The sequence below is a fragment of the Rhinopithecus roxellana genome, chromosome 13, assembly GCF_007565055.1.
Source record: "Rhinopithecus roxellana isolate Shanxi Qingling chromosome 13, ASM756505v1, whole genome shotgun sequence".
In the NCBI taxonomy this organism is placed as follows: domain Eukaryota; kingdom Metazoa; phylum Chordata; class Mammalia; order Primates; family Cercopithecidae; genus Rhinopithecus; species Rhinopithecus roxellana.
The window spans coordinates 73,801,777-73,821,508 of record NC_044561.1 but is presented as its reverse complement, the minus strand read 5'-3'; the positions used below and the strand labels follow the sequence as shown (position 1 = coordinate 73,821,508).

Sequence of the window (19,732 nt, the reverse complement as noted above, 5' to 3'; positions counted from 1 at the left end):
TAATACTTTATAAATATTCTTAACATAGCTTTTGCAAACATCTATTGAATACATGAAAGGACACTTTATTCTTGACCATTTCATAAAAACATGTAAGCTTTGTCATTGCTAAAAACATAGCACTGAATACCTATAAGTAAACAAAAAGTGATTTTCAGAATTCAAATACTTTTGGTCTAGGACTACATACCTGGAGATCTGGTCTTATTGGCATTTTGACTTCATTAAAAAAAAGCAAGACAAAATAAACACCTATAAAAGAAAATATATATTTTCTGTATCTCACAATCTGTTTCATGTGTTTAACAGTTTAAATATCTTACACACATAGATAAGCATGTTATTTATACCAAAGGCAATATTGTTTAACTTCCTCACTAAACATTTACCTGTTTATAAAATTACATATTTGAATATGATCAAAGAATTTTCCAGAGAAAAGCCTGAAGATCATTTACTCAAGCTCTTCCTTTTTATAGATTACTTAAATTAATGTCAAATATCTTGCCAAAAGGTCAGAAAGCTAGTAAAAGAATAACCTGGATCTCCCATTCCAGTGATTCCCTGCTATACTTGTTCCACCTTTGAGAACAAGGAAAAAAAAAAAAAACCTCTTGAATTAATGTGTACATGAAATTTGGACTATTAATATTCAAGAAGGGATATACAGATATGCTAACAACGAACAGGATCAAAATATGAAGGAAAAGAGTGAGAAAAAGATAACCCAAACAGATTTCATATATCCACGAGAGTGTTCAGGAAAGAAAGAACCCCCAATTTCTGGTTGAATGCTGAAATTAATGAGGACCTCACTTTCCCAAAGTTATCTGGATCCTTAAAGACCATGGGGTGCAAATATAAATAACTGCCACAAATTAATATATTGCAATATGGCTAACAAAGTATCTACCAGGTTCTAAAGAGAGATTCCATGCTTATGAAAACAGGACCAAAAATAGATTAAATCACTTCAAACAATCCTATCTGGTGTGTTTCTGACAAGGATCGAAGATAGAGGTCATTTATTCTCCCTGCCATGAACACCTAAGGAATTAACATTATTTTGGTCAAGAAAATGCAAATCATTGCTGTAGTCATCCTCAAAGCTCTGTATCCCTATTTTGTTTTGTAGAATATGCGTAATTATTTGCCTGCCTTTTTTGGAGCAAAGTACTAAAGGTCATTCTGAGAGGAACCATGTGCCTGATAGTATTATTCATTTATAAATAATAAAGTCCGATGATGTTTTTACCATCTCATTTTAATAATTATGGAAATGTTTTTTAAAAATATTGTATGTTACAAGACTCCATGTCTACAAAAAAATTTTTTTTAATTAGCTGGGTATGGTGGTGTGCGCCTGTAATCCCAGCTACTCTGGAGGCTGGGGTGAGAAATTGCTTGAGCCTAGAAGTTGGAGGTTACAGTGAGCTATGGCCACAACACTGTACTCTAGCCTGGGCAAGAGAGGGAGACTCTGTCTCTAAAATAAACAAAAAGAATGCACGTCATCATTTCCAAGGTAACCACTAAATGAGCAGTGAAAGAATACATAACTACTAAGCTAAGTGGGGGAGGGAGGCTGTAATGTTTTCATTTTAATCAATCCAGAAAGAGAGACAGAAAGAGACCCAGAACAAGAAGGAAAAACAGAAAACACAAAGTAAGGTGATAGATTAAAAGTTACATATCAATAATTACATTGAAAGTAAAATATATTAAATACTCTAAAGAGGTAAGAATATGTCACCCTCCCAATATGCTGATCTGACATATTGACTATTTTAAATAGTCATTCTGACCTTAATTGTTTCCTAAAAGCAGGAAATGAAATTCCCATGTGAAAGATGTCCTCCCTATACCAAAAGGGAAGTAATCTTATAATCAAGGGGGGAAAGTTAAAAATCAAGAAAATCTGTACAACCAAACTTTGTTAAACCAACCCTTATCTTCCTAGTCATTTCTCCACCCAATTAACTACCCTAGCCTAAATCTTCTTTGCCTTATCTTATTTCACAACTTAACTATTCTTTGTCCAATTCAGTATATAACTGACTGACCCTAACTACTTCTTTGGGTCTTCATTTTCTTATGAGGGATCCTGTGTCATGTAAAACTTGTATTAAAGAAATTTGTGTGCTTTTCTCCAGTTGATCTGTCAATTTAACTCTAAAAGGGAAGAGGTAAAGTTTTGCCTCCCCTACAACTCCAATTAAAAGTCAGATTGCTCTCAAAGGATCAATGCTTGAGGGATGGATACCCCATTCTCCATAATGTGCTCATTTAACATTGCATGCCTGTATCAAAACATCTCACATACTGTATTGACACCTACTATGTACCCACAAAAATTAAAAAGAAAAAAGTTGAACTGTCGGGTAGGTTAATCATTTTTAAAACTATATGCTGCCCAAAATTATACTTTTAAGAGATATACCTTAAATAAAGGGCTATAAAAAAGTTGGAAATAAAAAGAAGATATCTACCACACAAACATTAACCAAAAGAAAGCTAATAAAACTCTATTACTGTTGGATTTAACATAAAAGTCCAACACAGATGGAACTGAAAAGAGAATCCAGAAACAGACCTATACACATGACCTGATTTACAATAATGGTAGAACACAAAGCAGTAAGGAAAGGGTAAGATAATCTTTACAATTAATCTATACTGTTCAACCGGATGTTCATAAGAAATACAACAAAACCTCACTACTTCATACCAACCATCTCATACCATACGCAAACACCATTTCCAGGTGGAACGAAAATCGAAAACAATTAAGTTTCTAGAACATATTAGAACATCTTCATGACCATGTAATAAGAAATAAGCAATAAGCAAGATTATAAAAAAACTCTAACCATAAAAGACAACTGCTAAGTTGGACAACCTTAAAATTAGAAACTATTGTTCAATGAGAACACATGGATACAGGAAGGGGAACAACACATACTGGGGCCTGGTGGGGCGGCAGGAGGGAGAGCATCAGGAAAAACAGTTAAGGCATGCATCAACATTTACAGGTTGACAGGTGCAGCAAACCACCATGACAAACATTTTCCTGTGTAACACAGCTGCACATCTTGCACATGTAGGCCAGAACTTAAAATAAAATAACCTATTGATTTTCTCAATCCATGAGCATGGGATTTAACAAAAGAAAGAACTCTGTTGGAAAACATCATTTAGAGAACAAGGCAGGCCACAGAGATGAAAATATTTCTCTCTCATACTTTATTCACTTGTGTGAATATTCACAACGGTTACTAAGTTATTTGGTTATCAGTTAATGTAAACATACTCTTGGAAATATGAACTGAACAAAAGGATCCTATTTTGGCACCACAGCCTATTTAATGTCATAGCCTCTGACCTTCCACCTTCAAAAGAGTCTATAACTCTGACTAGTTGCCTCACTGGTTAATGTATTGCCCTGGTAACAAGGTTATAATTAACATCATTGATTCCTAAATGTTTTAAATACAGGTAAGATTTCTCCATCCAACAGAGGATTACTGGGACTACTACCTCTCCCAAATGCATGTAGGTACTATAATTGATTATCAATCTGTTAGAGTTCATTTTTTAAGAAAACCAGAAGTTCATGAGTGTTCATTTAGATTATGTGAAGCACACAATATGCCTGCTTTAAAACTTCACTAGTCTGTCAAAACCTCACAGAGAACTGTGGAAATAATAGCTCTGAATTTATGTTTGTCTATAGGCTCAGAATTCTTCCTAATCCCACCTCCTAGTATTAAGGAAACAAACTTCAGAAGCAACAAAAGCAGCTTCCATTCAGGAATCTGTTGGGATAGAGTCTGCAGCCAAAACAAATATGGATTGAAGAGGAACCTTCTGCTGTAAGACAGGTTTCATAAATCTGAGAAATTCCAAAAGGGATGGAATTTTGCCACCTGCTTCTGTAACAATAAGAAAAAGGTTTGCTCACAGCTATGTGTGGACTCCATGTCACTGTATTAATTTCCAGGGTTGCCTTAACGAAGTGCCACAAACTGGATGGCTTAGAACAGCAGAAATTATCTCAGTGTGGAGACAAGATGTATGAAATAAAGGGGTCAGTTGGATCATACTGCCTCTGAAAGTGCTAGAGGAAGCATCTTTCCTGTCTCCTTAAGCTTCTGGTAGCTGCCGACATTCCTTGACTTGTGGCAGCATAAATCCAGTCTCTGCCTCCTTTATCACATGGTATTCTTCCTTTTAATTTTCACCTTGTCTTCTATGCATAGCGGTATCCAAATTTCCCTTTTTTATAAATATATATCGGATTAGGGCCCACCCTAATAACTTAAATAACTTAACAAGTTAATAACTTAACTCTGTTAAATGCAAAAGACCCTATTTCCAGAAAAGATTCCATTCTGAGATACTGGGAATTAGAATCTCACGTATCTTTTTAGGGGAACACAATTCAACCCATAACAGTCACTACATAAAGCCCAAACTTAATTCAGTACTGGAATGCCAAAAACATGGGATTCAAAGAAGAAATAAAAGTTGAGGTTTTGAATGTACTGGATGGGGAAGAAAAACATGTCAAATACGAGCTAGTAACCAGGGCAGACCAGGTTACCTCTGCACATAAGGCAGCAAATGCCATCACAGGGTGACATAATCATAGAAACATTCCTCAAATGTAGTGCCAAAATTAGCCTCTTGCTGAAATATTTTCTCCATTCCAATTAAAGTGAAGCAAGTCAGATTCTGGATAACCAACAGAGATTGGTCTACTGGAAAGTTTTAAGAAAAGAAGACCATCATCTCAGGCTACTCTCTTCCCCTGCCCCCGTACCACTGAGACTGCTCAATCAATCTTTGGCAGTGCTAAGTACTAGGTAATAGAAATTTTTTATTTTCTGAAATTACTGCAACAGGGACCAAGCATTGGCAATTTTTCTGTGTTGAAACAGGTCCAGTAATGTGCTAAGCATAATGTACTACTAATTTTTGAATGCTTTAAAAGATAATGTATACCAGAACTTTGGCATTGAACTAATATAGTTTCTGAGAACATATAACTGGTACTTCCTTTCCATGGAAGACAGCTCAAGCTACAGCTGATGAAAGAACTCCAACTCCACCCAAGAATCTGACTGCATCTGAACATAATAAGATTTGTTGAGAATGCGTATTTGGGACTTTAACTTAAAAATTTTGGCCTTTAGACTTTTAAATTCAGAAGCACAAAAAAAAAAATGATTCTGGACATTTAAATCTTTCAGTCCTCGGTCTTGAACTTGTAAAGGGTTTTAATCTTTCAACCTTAATGTTCCCTGAGATGTTCAAAACAGAAGATCTTTATATTCAAATTTGTTGGCATTTTACTGCTGAAACATCTTTATGTATTGCCAAATACCTTTATTCAGTACAGTACATCAAAGGCTCTACCATATATCTAGAGATAATTTGGAATGGGAAGTATAATAAACAATGACATTTCTGCCTTTCATTTATGATTAATTAAAATTAAAATTTAATTTTAATCTTCTGTTCTAACCCCAAAGCAGAATCTTCCACGGTCAACATCTAAAGTTCTTCCACAATCCAAAGAGAATACCCAAAAGAAGGTAATGGCCTCGTGAAGAAAGGAAAAGAACCATCCAGATAAATCTCCTCCAAAAAACAGGTTAATAATTAAGTGAACAAAAAGCTAGGAAATGTTAGAGAGGAAGAATACCTTTTCCCTACTCCCAGCTTCTGTAAGAAAGGCTGAGCATACTATTGGCCTCTCTCTATTCCTTTAACTTACATCACCACAGAGGGGTTGGAAGTATTTGGTAACTTTGGGAAAGAAAATGAGCCAGGTTCAGCTCAACTGCACCCTTTTTTTCACATGAAAACTGAAAGAGGAGTTTCATGTTGTTTCAGTTTTGTTCCTTCTGGAAGCTCTACCCCTGTGAGAAAGTCAACATTTTGCTCGTCCTTTTTCTATGGAGTCAATACAGTAAGCTTTCTCTTCCAGGGTGGAAGGTAAAAAATGCAGGGCTGGAAAGGTCTAACTCGACCACCTTGCAGTGCCTCGGGCAATAAGTTTGCTTAATTCTGGAGCTCAGTATTAGCAAATTCACTAGACCAACAACCTAAACTCACACCCATGAACCTAGCCAATATAGGACTAATGAAGGTTCCTTTTTTTTCCTACTTAGTCAGAACCCAGGAAGAAAGAGGAATGCTGTTTGTCAGAGGACCTTTGAGAGATTCCAGCAAGGCTCAGCATAAATATCTATAGTATTCCTTTTTATATTAGCAATAATCAGACAATTGAATTTTTTAATATAGAAAACTAAAATGAATAAATCTAACAAAAAAGGAAACATGATCTTTATGAAGATAATATACCAAAGACCTTAACAAGAGATATGAATACATGGAGTTGTTCCTATTCATTAATGGAAGGACTTAACATTATAAAACCATCAATGCTTCACTAAAATAAATATCTGAATTTTTAAACTTCAAAGCAATTCCAGTAAAAAACACAAAATAATAATTTGACAGATTTGGCCAATTCTTTTAAAATGTGTATGGAGGAATAATGCTGCTCTAACACTAAAATAACTTTTAAAATAGCAAAGAAAGATCACCTTATTTGATATTAAAACATATTACAAAATCACAAGAAATAACTATAAACAGTGAAGTATTAATAATGGAAAACAAATGATCAATAAAACAAAACAGAATTGAAATGCATAGTCAAGCATATGTTGGAAGTTCATATTTGAGTCAGATGGTTTTGCAAATCAGGGAAAGGTAAACTGGTCAATAAATGGTCTGGAAAAAGTGAACTGGCATGTGGAAAAAATAACATTAGAAATCTACTTTGCCATAAAAAATAAGGTCTAGATAAATTAACTACCTAAATGTAAAAAGTAAATGTTTAAAAACTATTAGCAGAAAATAGATGAGGCTATCACTAAGATGTTCCAACACGAAAGAATTTAAAACAAAATGCACAAAACATAAAAAGTAATAGATTTTAACTTTTTGTGCCTCACTATAAAAGAAAGGCAGCATACTAGGAAGACATTTGCAATGGAATAAGAGACTAAGGATTAATATAAAAAGAATTATTATGAAGAACTTAACAAATCAAGGAGAAAAAAGCAATAACCCAACAGCAAAAATGGAAAATAAGAAGAGGTCATTCAGAAAATAAAACTCAACTGGCTAATAAAGAAATGAAAATGTTACCTCCAATGCTAAGTAAAACAACCAGTCCCCTCTCCACCATCCACCAGATTGGCAAAAACTAAAGAGACTGATACTACCAAGTCACAGTGGGAATAAAAGAAATTGGAAATCATGTATATACTCCTGGTGGGAAGTAAATAACTGCACTTTGAAGAAGAGTTTGATAGCATTGGGTAAAAATGTAAACTGGAATACCATATGACACAGTAGTTCTACTTCAATTTTACACTTTAGAGAAACTCAAAAGTACAAAGGGAATATAAAAATATTTACTGAAGCATTTCTTCCAATATCAAGAAACAAATTGCCTGTGTCAGTGTGATGGGGGAGGAGGTAAATAAACATGAAATGTGGTGAGTGATGCAACTGAATTCAGTAGCTGAATATAATGAAGATCTGTATCTCAGAATACGGTGCATCTCAAACACAATATAACACACACAAAAAAAATGCAGAATGAGATAATAGAAATTATTTATGTAAAACCTAAAATATACTTAATAAAGGCTTATACGACTGTTATTGATATGTGTGTGTCTGTGTAAGACCAGAGGGTACTTTATTAAAGAAGGATACAAATACTGGGCATATGAACATTGGATGATTTGCACAAGTAAAGAAAACAACCCTAGGGATAGGGAATAAAGTGGACCAAAAGACAAAAAAAAAAAAAAGAATTTTAATTGTTTAATTTTTTATTTAGAGGAGTGTAGTAAAGCATGGTGTCTGGACTGAGAATACAATGGATTAAATTAACTTAATTGTTTCCTAAGGTTCAACATACACTCATACATACCCTTTCAATCACCACTACCATTAGGACAAAGCAAAAGGGGCCCTTGCTATGCGCTCTACATAGTGCAATCTCTTTCTCACTCTCTCTCTTATTATGGAGCACACAGGCATCTCTATGAGCTCAAAATCCAGGACTCAGCCGTACCCCCAGAAAGTCTATAACCATGAACACATTATTCATTCTCATAACTCTATCCTTCAGGCCCCTGAGAAACACTTCCTTTGCTTATGCCTATGAAAGAAGGGGACTGCAATTAATTACACTATTCTGCTTACTTTATGCATTCGAATTTTCCATAATAAAAAAACAATACTTAAGTCGGACAGTGTGAAGCCACAATTGAATACAAAGAAAGTTTACAGATTATGCTAATGCTAATATTTTAGTCTCTGCTTCAGAACAAAGATAGCATGTAAGCAAGTGCTTAGGTAAAAGAGATATTGTCAAATCTTTCCCCTGCAAAGCAAGAATACAGCTGATTCTTGCATAAGGTACTTCTTAACAGTGCCAAATGCCCATCTTCTTCTCTTTTTATTCCAATTTGTGACTCTAGAAATACTAGCAAATTAGTGCACAGTATTTGCAACAGTAGCACACGGTGGCTGAGGAACATTTTGTAGTAGCAAGCAATCCATATTAACATATATGTAGATCTAGACATAAACTATGTGAACATGATATGGATTCTTTACAGTAGACAGTAAGCAAACACTAAAATAGTGAATAAATGTACTGTTATAAAATATTTAATATCATAATTATTCAAAAATAAGCAATTCCAGTGTTAAAATTTTAAGGAAACTATTCATTAATTACAATTCTATGAGAATTTTAATATTTAAGAATTTTTTTTAAAGAAAAATACTTTTTATATCTATTTTGTGATATAAACCCAAATTTGGTACATTTTGAGTATAACACATTCTGAGTAATTATAGTTTTAACCCTTAGATCATGGCTGTCAACAGCAAGTAAGTAAAAATCTTCATTATGATTTTTAAAATAAAAATGTAACTATATATAGTAACTTATGAATTATGTAAGTATTTTATCACTTATTCAGAGACTACCAGTCCATCATCAGATATCCGTAATAAATGCATTCAGTTATCTTTGATACTTTTCAGGATTCAGTCATAAAAATAATAGCCTTGGCTGGTGGCTTATGACTGTAATGTTGGTGGCTAGCACTGTGGGAGGCCCAGGCAAGATGATTGCTTGAGTCCAGGAGCTCCAAACCAGCATGGGCAACATGGTGAGATCCTATTTCTACAAAAATAAAAGCCTGGCCTGGTGGCTCGCAGCTGTGGTCTAGCTAATAGGAAGCTGAAGTGGGAGGTCCAGGTTTCAGTGAGCCATGTTCACGCTACTGCATTCCCACCTCGGCGACAGAGCAAGACCCTGTCTCAATAATAATAATAGCCATACATCTATTTTTCTATTTTGATGCAGTGAAAGTGTGTTTGTGAAATTTGAGACTATTTTATTTTACAATTTGAAAACTTGATTTAAAACTTTAAATACTTAAAATGTGTTGTCTCCATTTATACTCTTTCCCTAGGGCCAGCAACTGTTGAGGCAGGCTTGCCCATTAGCTTATGCTTTATCTGTTTTCACAGCTAAAGCAATTTGAAGCAGTGTATTTTACAAAGTGCCCTGAGACATTAATTACAGCACAGAAAAAAGTACAAAGAGGCACATAAAGCTAACAAGATGGTTTTAGTTTCTAATCTACTTTTTCATGAAGTCAGTCGGGGAAAAACAAACCAAGGAAAGCAAACTGAATAATCCAGTTACACACACATACACACGCCTCAAAGTTGAATGTATACAGGCCACAATAGTGTCAAATGACAGCACCATCTACAATATCAAACAAGTTAACATTTGCAAATGAAAGAGAAAGCTAACTCTAAAAAGAAACAAAAGTTATACACTTATTTTTCCAGCCTCAAGAGGAAACAATCTAAAAGATCTTTAGGAACTACTACTATGTAACAGAACGACTTCGGAAACCGAGAACAGGATAATAATGTTTCAAGAGAAGCGAGGACTTATGTGTCAAGTAAGCAGGTTTTGAGCCCCCGTTTACCGAACTGGGGGATTGGTTAGCGAGCAACACAAAAAACTAGTAAGAGGATAACTGTGCATCTGCAGGCAGATAAAGTGGTTACGGTTAAAAACAATAACAAACAAAACAATTTGGCAGATGGGGGAGGTAAAGATTTTCCCCCAAAGGAAAAATTGCTGAATGAACGCAAGCAGGAGTGGATTATTCAAAGTCCCCTCTGCCATGGTAACCAACAGAGCTAAGGTGTCCAAAAAGACATTAAAGGCGAATGAAGGGGAGGGAAGGGGTCCTCCACCTCCCATCATGACTAAAATAAAAATGTAGGCCGGGGGAGGTGGCTCACACCTGTAATCCCAGCACTTTGTGAGGCCGAGGCAGGTGGATGACCTGCGGTCAGGAGTTCGAGACCAGCTGGGCCAACATGGAGAAACCCCGTCTCTACTAAACACACAAAATCAGCCGGGCGTGGTGGCGCGCCCAGTGGTCCCAGTTACTCCGGAGGCTGAAGCAGGAGAATGGCGCGAACCCGGGAGGCTGAGGTTGCACTGACCCGAGATCGCGCCACTGCACTCCAGCCTGGGTGACAGCGCGAGACGCCGTCTCAAGCAAACAAAAACAAGAAAAAAGGAGACGTCACCGCGCTGGCAGATGCTGGGCCAGCCTGGGGCCTAGTCCAGGAGAGGCCGCACGCGGAGCCACGTGTCACGCACCGAGCCGCTCCGGGCGCGCCAGGCCCAGCTGCGCGGAGGGACTGGCGGCCTCACAGCCGCGAGGAGAGGCCGCAGGTGGAGGCGGCGGGAGGGAGAGAGAGAGAAGGGACTGACCGCCGGCGCGGGGCGGGAGAGAGGCGCAGAGGAGCAGGGACCGCCGGCGCGGGGCGGGAGAGAGCAGAGGAGCAGGGACCGCCGGCGCGGGGCGGGAGAGAGGCGCAGAGGAGCAGGGACCGCCGGCGCGGGGCGGGAGAGAGCAGAGGAGCAGGGACCGCCGGCGCGGGGCGGGAGAGAGGCGCAGAGGAGCAGGGACCGCCGGCGCGGGGCGGGAGAGAGCAGAGGAGCAGGGACCGCCGGCGCGGGGCGGGAGAGAGGCGCAGAGGAGCAGGGACCGCCGGCGCGGGGCGGGAGAGAGCAGAGGAGCAGGGACCGCCGGCGCGGGGCGGGCAGGCGCTGTGCGCGCACTCCCTTTTTCCCCAAGTGGAACTGGCAATGGCAACAGGGAGGCCGAAGCCTAAGTCCCTGCTCCCATCGCCCGCCCGGTGACCCCTTTTTCCAAGGGTCACCCCCGAACCAACACAGCACACACACCCTAGACGCGCCCCAGGCCGCAGCGCCAACCCCCCCCCCCCCCACCCAACGCTGGTGCCCCGGAGGGAGGCGAGGAGCGGCCCCCAGGGGGCTCCCGGCGCCACCGCTTCTCCCTCAGCCGCCTCGCGCCGGCGACACGCGCAGCCCCAGGCCCGCTCCCCGCTTGCCAACCGCCCCGCGCCTCAGCCACCGTGACAGAGTCGCCAACGCGCGGGGCGGCTCCCAGCGCCCAGGTCCCATCCCCGAGGCCGAGGCTGGCGAGGCAGGTGCTGATAGGGAGCCTCGCGCCTGCACCAACAGGATCCTGCACCAAAGGGATCCCGCCCAGGGCCGGCGCCCACCCGAGCCACCCTCGCCGCGAACTCTGCACGGCCCACGCCCCGGCGCCTCCCCTCCGCCCAGTGGCCGCAGAACCGCGCCCCCTCCCCCTCGGCAGTTTCCACAACCGCTCCACCTCAACCGTCCGAAGCTTCTCGCCTGCCGGCTTGGAAGACCAAGCGGAAGCCCGCACCCTCCCTCCGTGCCCCGCCGTCGGGGAAGCCCACCCAGACACTCTGCTCAACCTGCCGGCAGAAGGAGGCCTCCGCGTAGTGTCGGTGGAGTCGCCTCCGATGCCGCCCGGCGTCGCAACTCTGCCCCTCAGGGACCGCCGCAGCGCCTCAGGCGGCCGGCGGAAGGCGGGAAGCGCCCGTCCAATCCCCGCCAGGTGCGGTCGTTAGTGCGTCCAATCGGCGTCGCCGCCTAGCTAGCTAACCCCGCCCCTCCAACGCTCGCCGGAATCGCCCGAGGCCTGAGCCAAGGGGGACGCGGCGGGCGCGGCTCAGGCCGGACCCTCAGGTTAGTGGGTCCGGGCTGGCCCCGCGCTTCGGCCTACATCCTCCCTGGCTGCCCTCTCCTGATGAACGCCCCGCGAGCGGAGTCGCCACCGCCAGCGAGGAGACGCGCCGCCTTGACTAGGGCCCTGGCCCCGGGACAGGCGAGCAGGAAGGGATAGAAGGGACGGAAGCGCGGGCAAGACTAGGAGGAGCCCATCCCCGAGCTATGCGTCCCCAGAGCCACTAGGACCCGGGGCTCCAGCCAGCCCTGCGGAGGCGAGCCAGACTGGGGACCAGGGCTTCGGGGACCAGGGCGCCGGGCAGACGACTTCTGGGTGAGGCTTGGCTCCTGCCGGCAGGGGACGCAGGGTCGCCTGGGCGCCGGTGCCGGAGGGCAGGAGGGACCGCAGGTCCTGGGACGGGGTGCTGAGCTGGGTACCCAACTGCGTATTCCTAGGCTCTTTCAGACGTTTCCATTTAAGATATCCGTTTAACTTACGCAGCCAGCGGGTGCTTCTGTAAAAAAAAAACGCAAGCCCTTTGGAGACAAGCACAACCGGGAAAGGGTCCCCTTGCCCCTTGGCTCGCAGAGGGCGTCGGTGTTCGGCGTTCAGTCTTCTGGGTGTTTTCCCCGTGCTCCCGTTCTGAGATGGGAACTGTTCCACGTGCACTGAGATGCAGCTCGGTCTTTTTAACAGCTTCGTAATTATTTAATCATGTGGATTAACTTCATCCGAGGAATTCAAGCCTCCACTGATGAGGCTGCACTTCTATTACAAATAATACGGCAGCAAACCACCTTTGGATTAATCAACATTTGTATCGGATAAATTTTTAAAAGTTGAATTGTATGTGTAGTTAAACTTTTTATAGGTATCCTCAAAAAATTAAAATTATATTTTAATAACATTTTAATTTCCTATCTAAAAGGCACTAATTGTTTGAAAATATGGGATTAGGATTTAAATGTGAGGTGGAAAGCACCTGAAAAAAATAAACACAAGGCAATAGACTCAAAACTCAGTTGTGGACCAGAGCAGATCAAATCACATTAAGCTCTCAGAGGTGTTTTAAATATTCTGCTTAGTTAGAATTACCAGCTTCTTGACAACTTTGTAACCACCCCTGCTGAACTTAATTTTGATATCTTAGTTTTTTAATTCAGAGCTGATAGATTACACATGCAATCTAAGGCACACAGGTGTACGCAGGGATTTGAGGGGATTTTATATGTTCAAAGCTTTCAATGCTTTTGAATTCTTCATACGTTTAAGTATTAATAATGTATAACACAAAATGTAAGAAGATTGTAGAGTGTTTCAAAATTGTGACCCGACAATTTTGCATAATTATTTTCACACCTAGTTTTCTGCCAGTAGATTTAAGTTCCTTCATGATGGAGTTGCATACAGGAATTTTCCCAATACACTTCAAAAATTAATAGTGATGATTTTTTACCTTGCCGCTTTTTAGTTGAAGAAAAGTGATAGAGCCTTTTTTATTGCTTCATGTGTTCAGGAAGCCTGCGGATTTAGTAAACATCAGTAAACCACAACATGGAAGAAAAAAAGGATATCACTAATTTTACTGTTAATTTTTTTTTTTTAGGTTTTAGACTGGCGTTTCATGAAAAATCTTATCAATTACAATCAAAATTTGGAAACTGTGCAGTGGTTCACACCTATAATCCCTTCACTTTGGGAGGCTGAGTTGATGGGATTGCTTGAGGCCAGGAATTCGAGACTAGCCTAGGCAACATAGCTAGGGCCTATCTCTACAAAAAACAAAATTAGCCAGGCGTGGTGGCATGCGCCTGTGCACCTAGCTACTCTATGCCAGAGGCTGAGGTGGGAGAATTTTGCTTGAGCCCAGGAGCTGGAGGCTGCAGTGAGCTATGATTGCACCATTGCACTCCAACGTTGGTGACAGGACAAGACCTTGTCTCGAGAAATATCAAAATTTGGCTTTCAATTAATTCAGCTTTCTGAATCAACAAGCATTTATTTGGAATATTCTATATGTCATATAACAGGTAGAGAGAGCACTGACTTTGAAGTAGATTTGAATGCTCAATTTGTTACTTACCAGCTATGGGACTTTAGGTGAATTACAGTTATGCATTGCTTAATGATAGGGGTAAATTCTGGGAAAGGTGTCCTCCTCAAGCAATTTTGCTATTGTGTGAATATCTTAGCGTTTACTTACAAAAACCTACGGGGTATAGTGTACTACACACCTCAGGTATATATATATATAGTACAGTCTATTGCTTCAAGGCTGCAAACTTGGACAGTATGTTACTGTAATGAATACTGTAGACAACTGTAACACAAGGGTATTTGTGTATGTAAACACAGAAAAGATACAGTAAAACACTGGTATAATTCCATGGACCCACTGTCATATATACAGTCCCCTGATGAGTGAAATGTTATGTGGCCTATGGCTGTACTTAAACCTCTCTGAGCCTTATTCTTTTCAGCTAAGAAAAAGGGGACATTGTCTCCCAGGTAGCATAACATTCAGAATTAAATGAAATCACAGATTTAAAGCACTTAGCACTGTGGCCAAGCAAATAAGGCAAGACAAAATAAAAGTAAGTTTTCTTCCCCCATGTGCAAGACTTTGTACTTAGGTGAGGGTCATGATCTGGAAGGAAGGCAGACACACACTCATTGCTGCCTACAGAGTGTCATTAACTGTTGCAAGAGAAGCACATTAATGATCACATTCCCTGTATTCCTCTAGAGCTTATTTCATGTCTCATGCTGACCTGGCATATAAAATTGTATTTCCTTTTCTCAAAGACATATGCAACAACTCTGCTACTGAAGCTGAGGCACAATGACAAAATTTATTTAATTTTTGCCAAGGCTCTACATTTATCAGTGTTGTAGAAAGGATAAGACTTGCATGTGAAATGATTTAAACAAGAAGTTTCTAAAGCTTGGTTTTCTGTAATTAGGCCACAAGAAAAATGTACTCCAGCATAATAGAATGGCTCACAGCTACTTTTGCATATATACTTTAATATTTAGGCTTGGGTAAAATCATTTTAAATAACGTATTAAAATATGTTTGGGGAGACAACCCAGCAATTGCACAGTCCACTAGAAAATTTTACCATCTAAGCAGTATAACTGTTTTAGGGTCTGAAAGTTCTCCTTCAGCTGTTCCACAGCTTCTTTATCAACTAGGCAAATACATTTAAGCTTTTAAATTTCATAATGTTGATAGTTTTTAAAAGGCACAAGGAGGTTCACTTATATTAAATATGTAACATTTACTTGATATTTCATGACCAGAACCTTTTTGGCAAGTGACTTTCACATAGATTATGAGATTCTCTACATGACTTTAAATAAAATAAATCTGGCAGCTCTTAACTCATACCTACATTCTCCGGACAATTGTCTTGCTCTCTGTTGGGGGACCAGGGGCATAGCAGCCAAGGCCCTAACAGGCTTGCTGACCTAATTGGACCGTTTGTTAAATAGCAGGAAATGTAACCAGGCTTCTCTCTCTCTTGCATGTCAATGTAGTTGAACAGTGCTAATAGCCAGAGATTGTGCAATTTAGTCACAATATTTTAAGTCAAAATTCAGTGTTCTTAGATCAAAAGATACCAAAAGAAAGCCATCCCTGTTCTTTGAATTATAAGAGCACAGAGGTTGCAATGATCAGAACCAACTGATTAAAAGCCGAAATGCATCCTTTCAGTATTGACTTGACAGATGCCAACAAGCATTCAAAAATTTAGAGTTAATTTCCTGGTGACAGGTATAAAATTGATCAGACTTGTTTCAACTGTATCATAAACAAACTTCAGAAATTGGAGATCTTGTCCTTCTTGGCTTTTTTTTTCCCCCTACACCTTAATTCTAGCACCTGTTGTCAGACCACTGTTGAGCACCAAAAGAACTCCTCAGCCTGGAGTTCTCTGGAGTTTTAAGCGATTGCCTAATTCAGCAGGGGACAGTGGTCTTGACTTATTGGTTGATGGTTTAAAAACATAAAAGAATTTAATATTTTAAAACTGACAAACTAGAAAATGTTAGAAACTCTATCTGAAGGCACAAAATATAAAGTTGGTGGGTACCTGATAAAACATGATGTATGTAAATACAGCTCTAAACAATTTAAAAGTATAAGTATTTGTCAATTATTTTTCCTCCAGTGCTCTGGCTATTGCTGAAAACACCTTCTAGTTCCACCTTGTAACTGGACTCCCAAAAGATGAATGCTGACATCTGATGCTTAACAAGAAATAAAAAGTCACCATAATCATCAAAAAGGTAATTGCAAAGGGCACTGTTGCCTGAAATTCTCTAGTCACCTGAAAACTGAAACAACTGAGGCAAGATTTCTTAAAATATTTAGGAAGGTTAAAACTTAAACAGAATGGCCTGATAATGATCAAACATGTACAGAGAAATAACATGAAATCAGAATTGTGAATGTAGAGAAATAACTGTTTTGCTAGTTTAAAAGTTTGAAGCTTTTCCCTCCTCCCTAGCTGTTGAAGTAGGAGACACACAGCCTAACCAGGACAGTCTCAATGCCCAGGAATGGTTGTGTGATGACTGATAAAGCAGAAATTTCTTGCCTATTAATAGTTTCCCACGGTTAGAAGACAGCCATTGGCAATCAGATGTGGTCTCAGGTTTTCCTTGTCCTGGGGCAGGAATGCCTGGAGGGACCATGATGTGGGTCACACTGTACATTCTGTTTACTGTGGGCACAAACACACAACAGAACTTTTTTTTTTTTAGCTTATTAAATCGAGAATATTCCTGAGGAGGCATCCGCTATGGGCTAACGGTCCCAACATCACAATAATAACTAACAGCTATGTTTACAGAGACACATTCAGGGCACATGCAAAAGCTTTTCCTAGCAGGAGAACTTGGGCCTTTGCAAAACAAGCTGCTTGGGCCTCCCCAGAGGGCCCACCCTCCCATGCACCTACCCCACCACCCTGCCCCAACTCATTACACAACTCGGCCTTCTGGCCACCTGAGGCTACTTTTTAGACCAAGTGACTCAGACGTTTCAAGTAGAAGACAGGATGGGCCGCTGCCAGGGGACCTTGTCACAGAAAATTAGGTCAGAGGACTTGCAGAGTGGTGAAGAACAACCGGATAGATGTGAGAGCCCAGCAGGGAAATGACAGGAGGCGCAGCTTAGGTGTGGAGGCTCCACGTGGCCGGTCCTCGCGTGACTCAGATGAAGTGGATCCAGCTCTCTTCGCACTCCCCGCGAGGCATGTGAAGCGCGTGGTTGCGACACGTGAGGCTGTAGTCTCGGCGGTCGTTGTTGTCCCAGTACTCGGTACCCGCCACTCGGTAGCGCACCGCGAAGTGCACGCGGGAGCCGAGCTCCAGCAGGAAGGGTGGCACTGGGAAGCCGAAGGTGAAGACGTCCTCCTTGCCCTCGGGGCCTGCGGGCCCGCGCCACCGCGCCACCGCCTCGTGGGTACTGCGCCAGCCTGAGAAAGTGTAGCGCACAGCCACCTGCTTCTCGAAGGCCACGTTGCACACGCGCACCGTACCGCTGATGCCAAGGTCCGAGCAAGTGACACGCTCCAGGCACACAAGCTGGCGCTGCAGGCGCTCGCCAAAGTCGGCGGCCTCGACGGGCGGCGGGAAATCGGGCACCAGGCACTGCAGGATGAACTCTAGGTCCTGGCTGCTGCAGCACAGGTCAGAGTTGATGGCGAGCCGCGACAGCACGTGCAGCGGCACCGACGGGTCATCTCCCGCGTTGAACACCTTGACTTGCGCCAGCTCCAAGCCCAGGGCGTCGGCGAAGCGCACGCGGAGCTGCCGGCTGCAGCCCGGCCGACATGCAGCGCCCGGCGCGCCCGCGGCCTTCTGGCGGCGCTCGGGGGAGCTGGGCAGTGAGCGCGCCCGCCGCAGGATGATGGGCCGCAGGCGGGGGTCGCAGCCGGACGGCGCTGGCGCTGGCGGCGGCGCGCGGCCCGGGCTCCCCGGGGGTCTACAGGGCCGGGGCTCCAGGGCCACGCCGCCGTCCAGGTCCGACAAGCAGCTGAGGCTCCGGGGGGTGAGCTTCCGGGATCCCAGGGCGCTGGGCAGGACCGCGGAGCTCGGGCCTCTGGACATGGTCCCGCCGGCCGTCGGAAGATGGGGAGACAGGGATGAGGGACGGCCTCCCGACCCCGCGACAGCTCCCTCCGTGCTCAGAAGCCGCTGAGAGTTCTCCGTATCTGCAACCTGCGGGAGACCTCTCGGGCCCGGTACGCCCTACCCTTGGTTCGCCACCTTGCCCCTCGAGTCCGTGTCCAGGTCCTCCGCTTCTTGCAGTTAAAGAAATTGTAAGAGAGGGGAGTGCTGCTTTAGTTGAAGCTTTCAGAGGCCTCCCGGGAGCGCAGGGTAGCGCCTCTGTTTTTTTTCTTGCTTTCTTGGAGGTTCTTACAAGAAGGCTGCGTTCCGGGAGTGGCCCCTCCCACGTTCCCGGTCCGCGGCGTTACTTACAAGGCTGCAACTTGACCGGGTGCAACTTCCTAGCGAGCCTCCGCCCCGCCCCTCGTGACGCCGCCTGCAGGCGGGCCCCCGCCTGCCCCAGCTCAGCCCGGGAGCTCCGCTGAGCTGCGCGCCGCCGCCTCCAGCTCCCCTGCCGCAGCGCGCCGCAGCCGGGCCTCCCCGCGCGGGCGCCGGAGAGGAAGGAAGGCTGGCAGCCTCGTCACGTGTCCGCTGCAGTCGCGAAACAGGTCTGATCAATTTCTGTTTACGTCTGCCTGGACTGCGAGCCTATCGATTGTAGACTTTGTCTGCACAGACGGAGGACAAGGAAAATGCATGCTGCGTGTCCTTAGATTTCTGGGTTGTGAATGGGAGGAGTGGTGGTGCAAAAACCGGCCTTGCCGGGATATGGTCGCAGGCTAATTTTAAACATCCAGGCCAGCCTACCTACACTTTGGACAGGTTCACTGCAACCTGGACCCTTGGCCAAACCGAGGGAACCTCGCTGCGTAGAGGAGCAGCGTCATGTCCACATCACCCAGAATGCTTTGCCGCACCAAATGGCCAGCAGATTCCCTTGAGGGTGGGGAGGGGAGGTGCTGCTGTTGTCTTCCTGGACTCAGCGCCAGAGAGGAAGACAGGGGAACAAGAGTTATTACTCGGTGATGACTTCTGCAGCTGCCCCTAATCAGCCTCTGCGCTTGGGAAGCATATTTGTAGCCAGAATATCCAAAACAAATCTTTTAGCTTTGTTTCCAAGCAAGCCAGAAACACGAACAAGGCCTGGAGCTTGTTTTCTGCCTCTTTAGCACCCTGCAAGCATTCGTGTCTCTCACCCGGGAGCTTTGAGCACAAAATCCCACAGCCTTTGGTGTAAAGCTTACCAGGTGAAATGAAGTGGAAAAAATGCAAGTGCACTTTCCAGAGAGCAGTTTGGGGCAAGGCATTCCATTAAGAAGGTTCCTTTTTACTGTCCAGAGGGACAAAGCAGAAAAACACCAGACTAATGAAAGGGGGTTGATTCAAGAACATTTTCTACGTCT

The 19,732-nt window shown here is 43.3% G+C and overlaps 3 protein-coding genes across 8 annotated transcripts in view; 1 reads left to right on the top strand and 2 right to left on the bottom strand.

Moving 5' to 3' along the window:
* Positions 1 to 12,040, bottom strand: part of SYCP2 (synaptonemal complex protein 2) — a 69,947-nt gene extending 57,907 nt beyond the window's left edge. The window contains exons 1-2 of the mRNA XM_010365170.2: positions 11,956 to 12,040; positions 191 to 252 (exon numbers count right to left, since the gene is read on the bottom strand). Coding sequence (XP_010363472.1) covers positions 191 to 214 — 24 coding nt within the window. The 5' untranslated portion in view covers positions 215 to 252; positions 11,956 to 12,040. The remainder of the gene's footprint in view (positions 1 to 190; positions 253 to 11,955) is intronic.
* A 3,002-nt stretch (positions 12,041 to 15,042) lies between these two features.
* PPP1R3D (protein phosphatase 1 regulatory subunit 3D) lies at positions 15,043 to 18,735 on the bottom strand. Its single transcript, XM_030914633.1, has one exon. The coding sequence runs from the start codon at positions 18,327 to 18,329 to the stop codon at positions 17,430 to 17,432; it is 900 nt and encodes a 299-aa protein (XP_030770493.1). The 5' UTR covers positions 18,330 to 18,735; the 3' UTR covers positions 15,043 to 17,429.
* Positions 18,736 to 18,774: 39 nt separating this feature from the next.
* The window catches only part of FAM217B (family with sequence similarity 217 member B), a 29,454-nt gene continuing 28,496 nt past the window's right edge, over positions 18,775 to 19,732 (top strand). For 4 of the 6 annotated variants that reach the window (XR_004052645.1, XR_004052648.1, XR_004052646.1 and 1 more), the window contains exon 1: positions 18,790 to 18,937. The gene's annotated coding sequence lies outside the window, so the exon portion shown is untranslated. Of the gene's footprint in view, positions 18,938 to 19,732 lie in introns of all 6 variants that reach the window. The other 2 variants (XR_004052647.1, XM_010365171.2) reach the window with 1 other exon arrangement.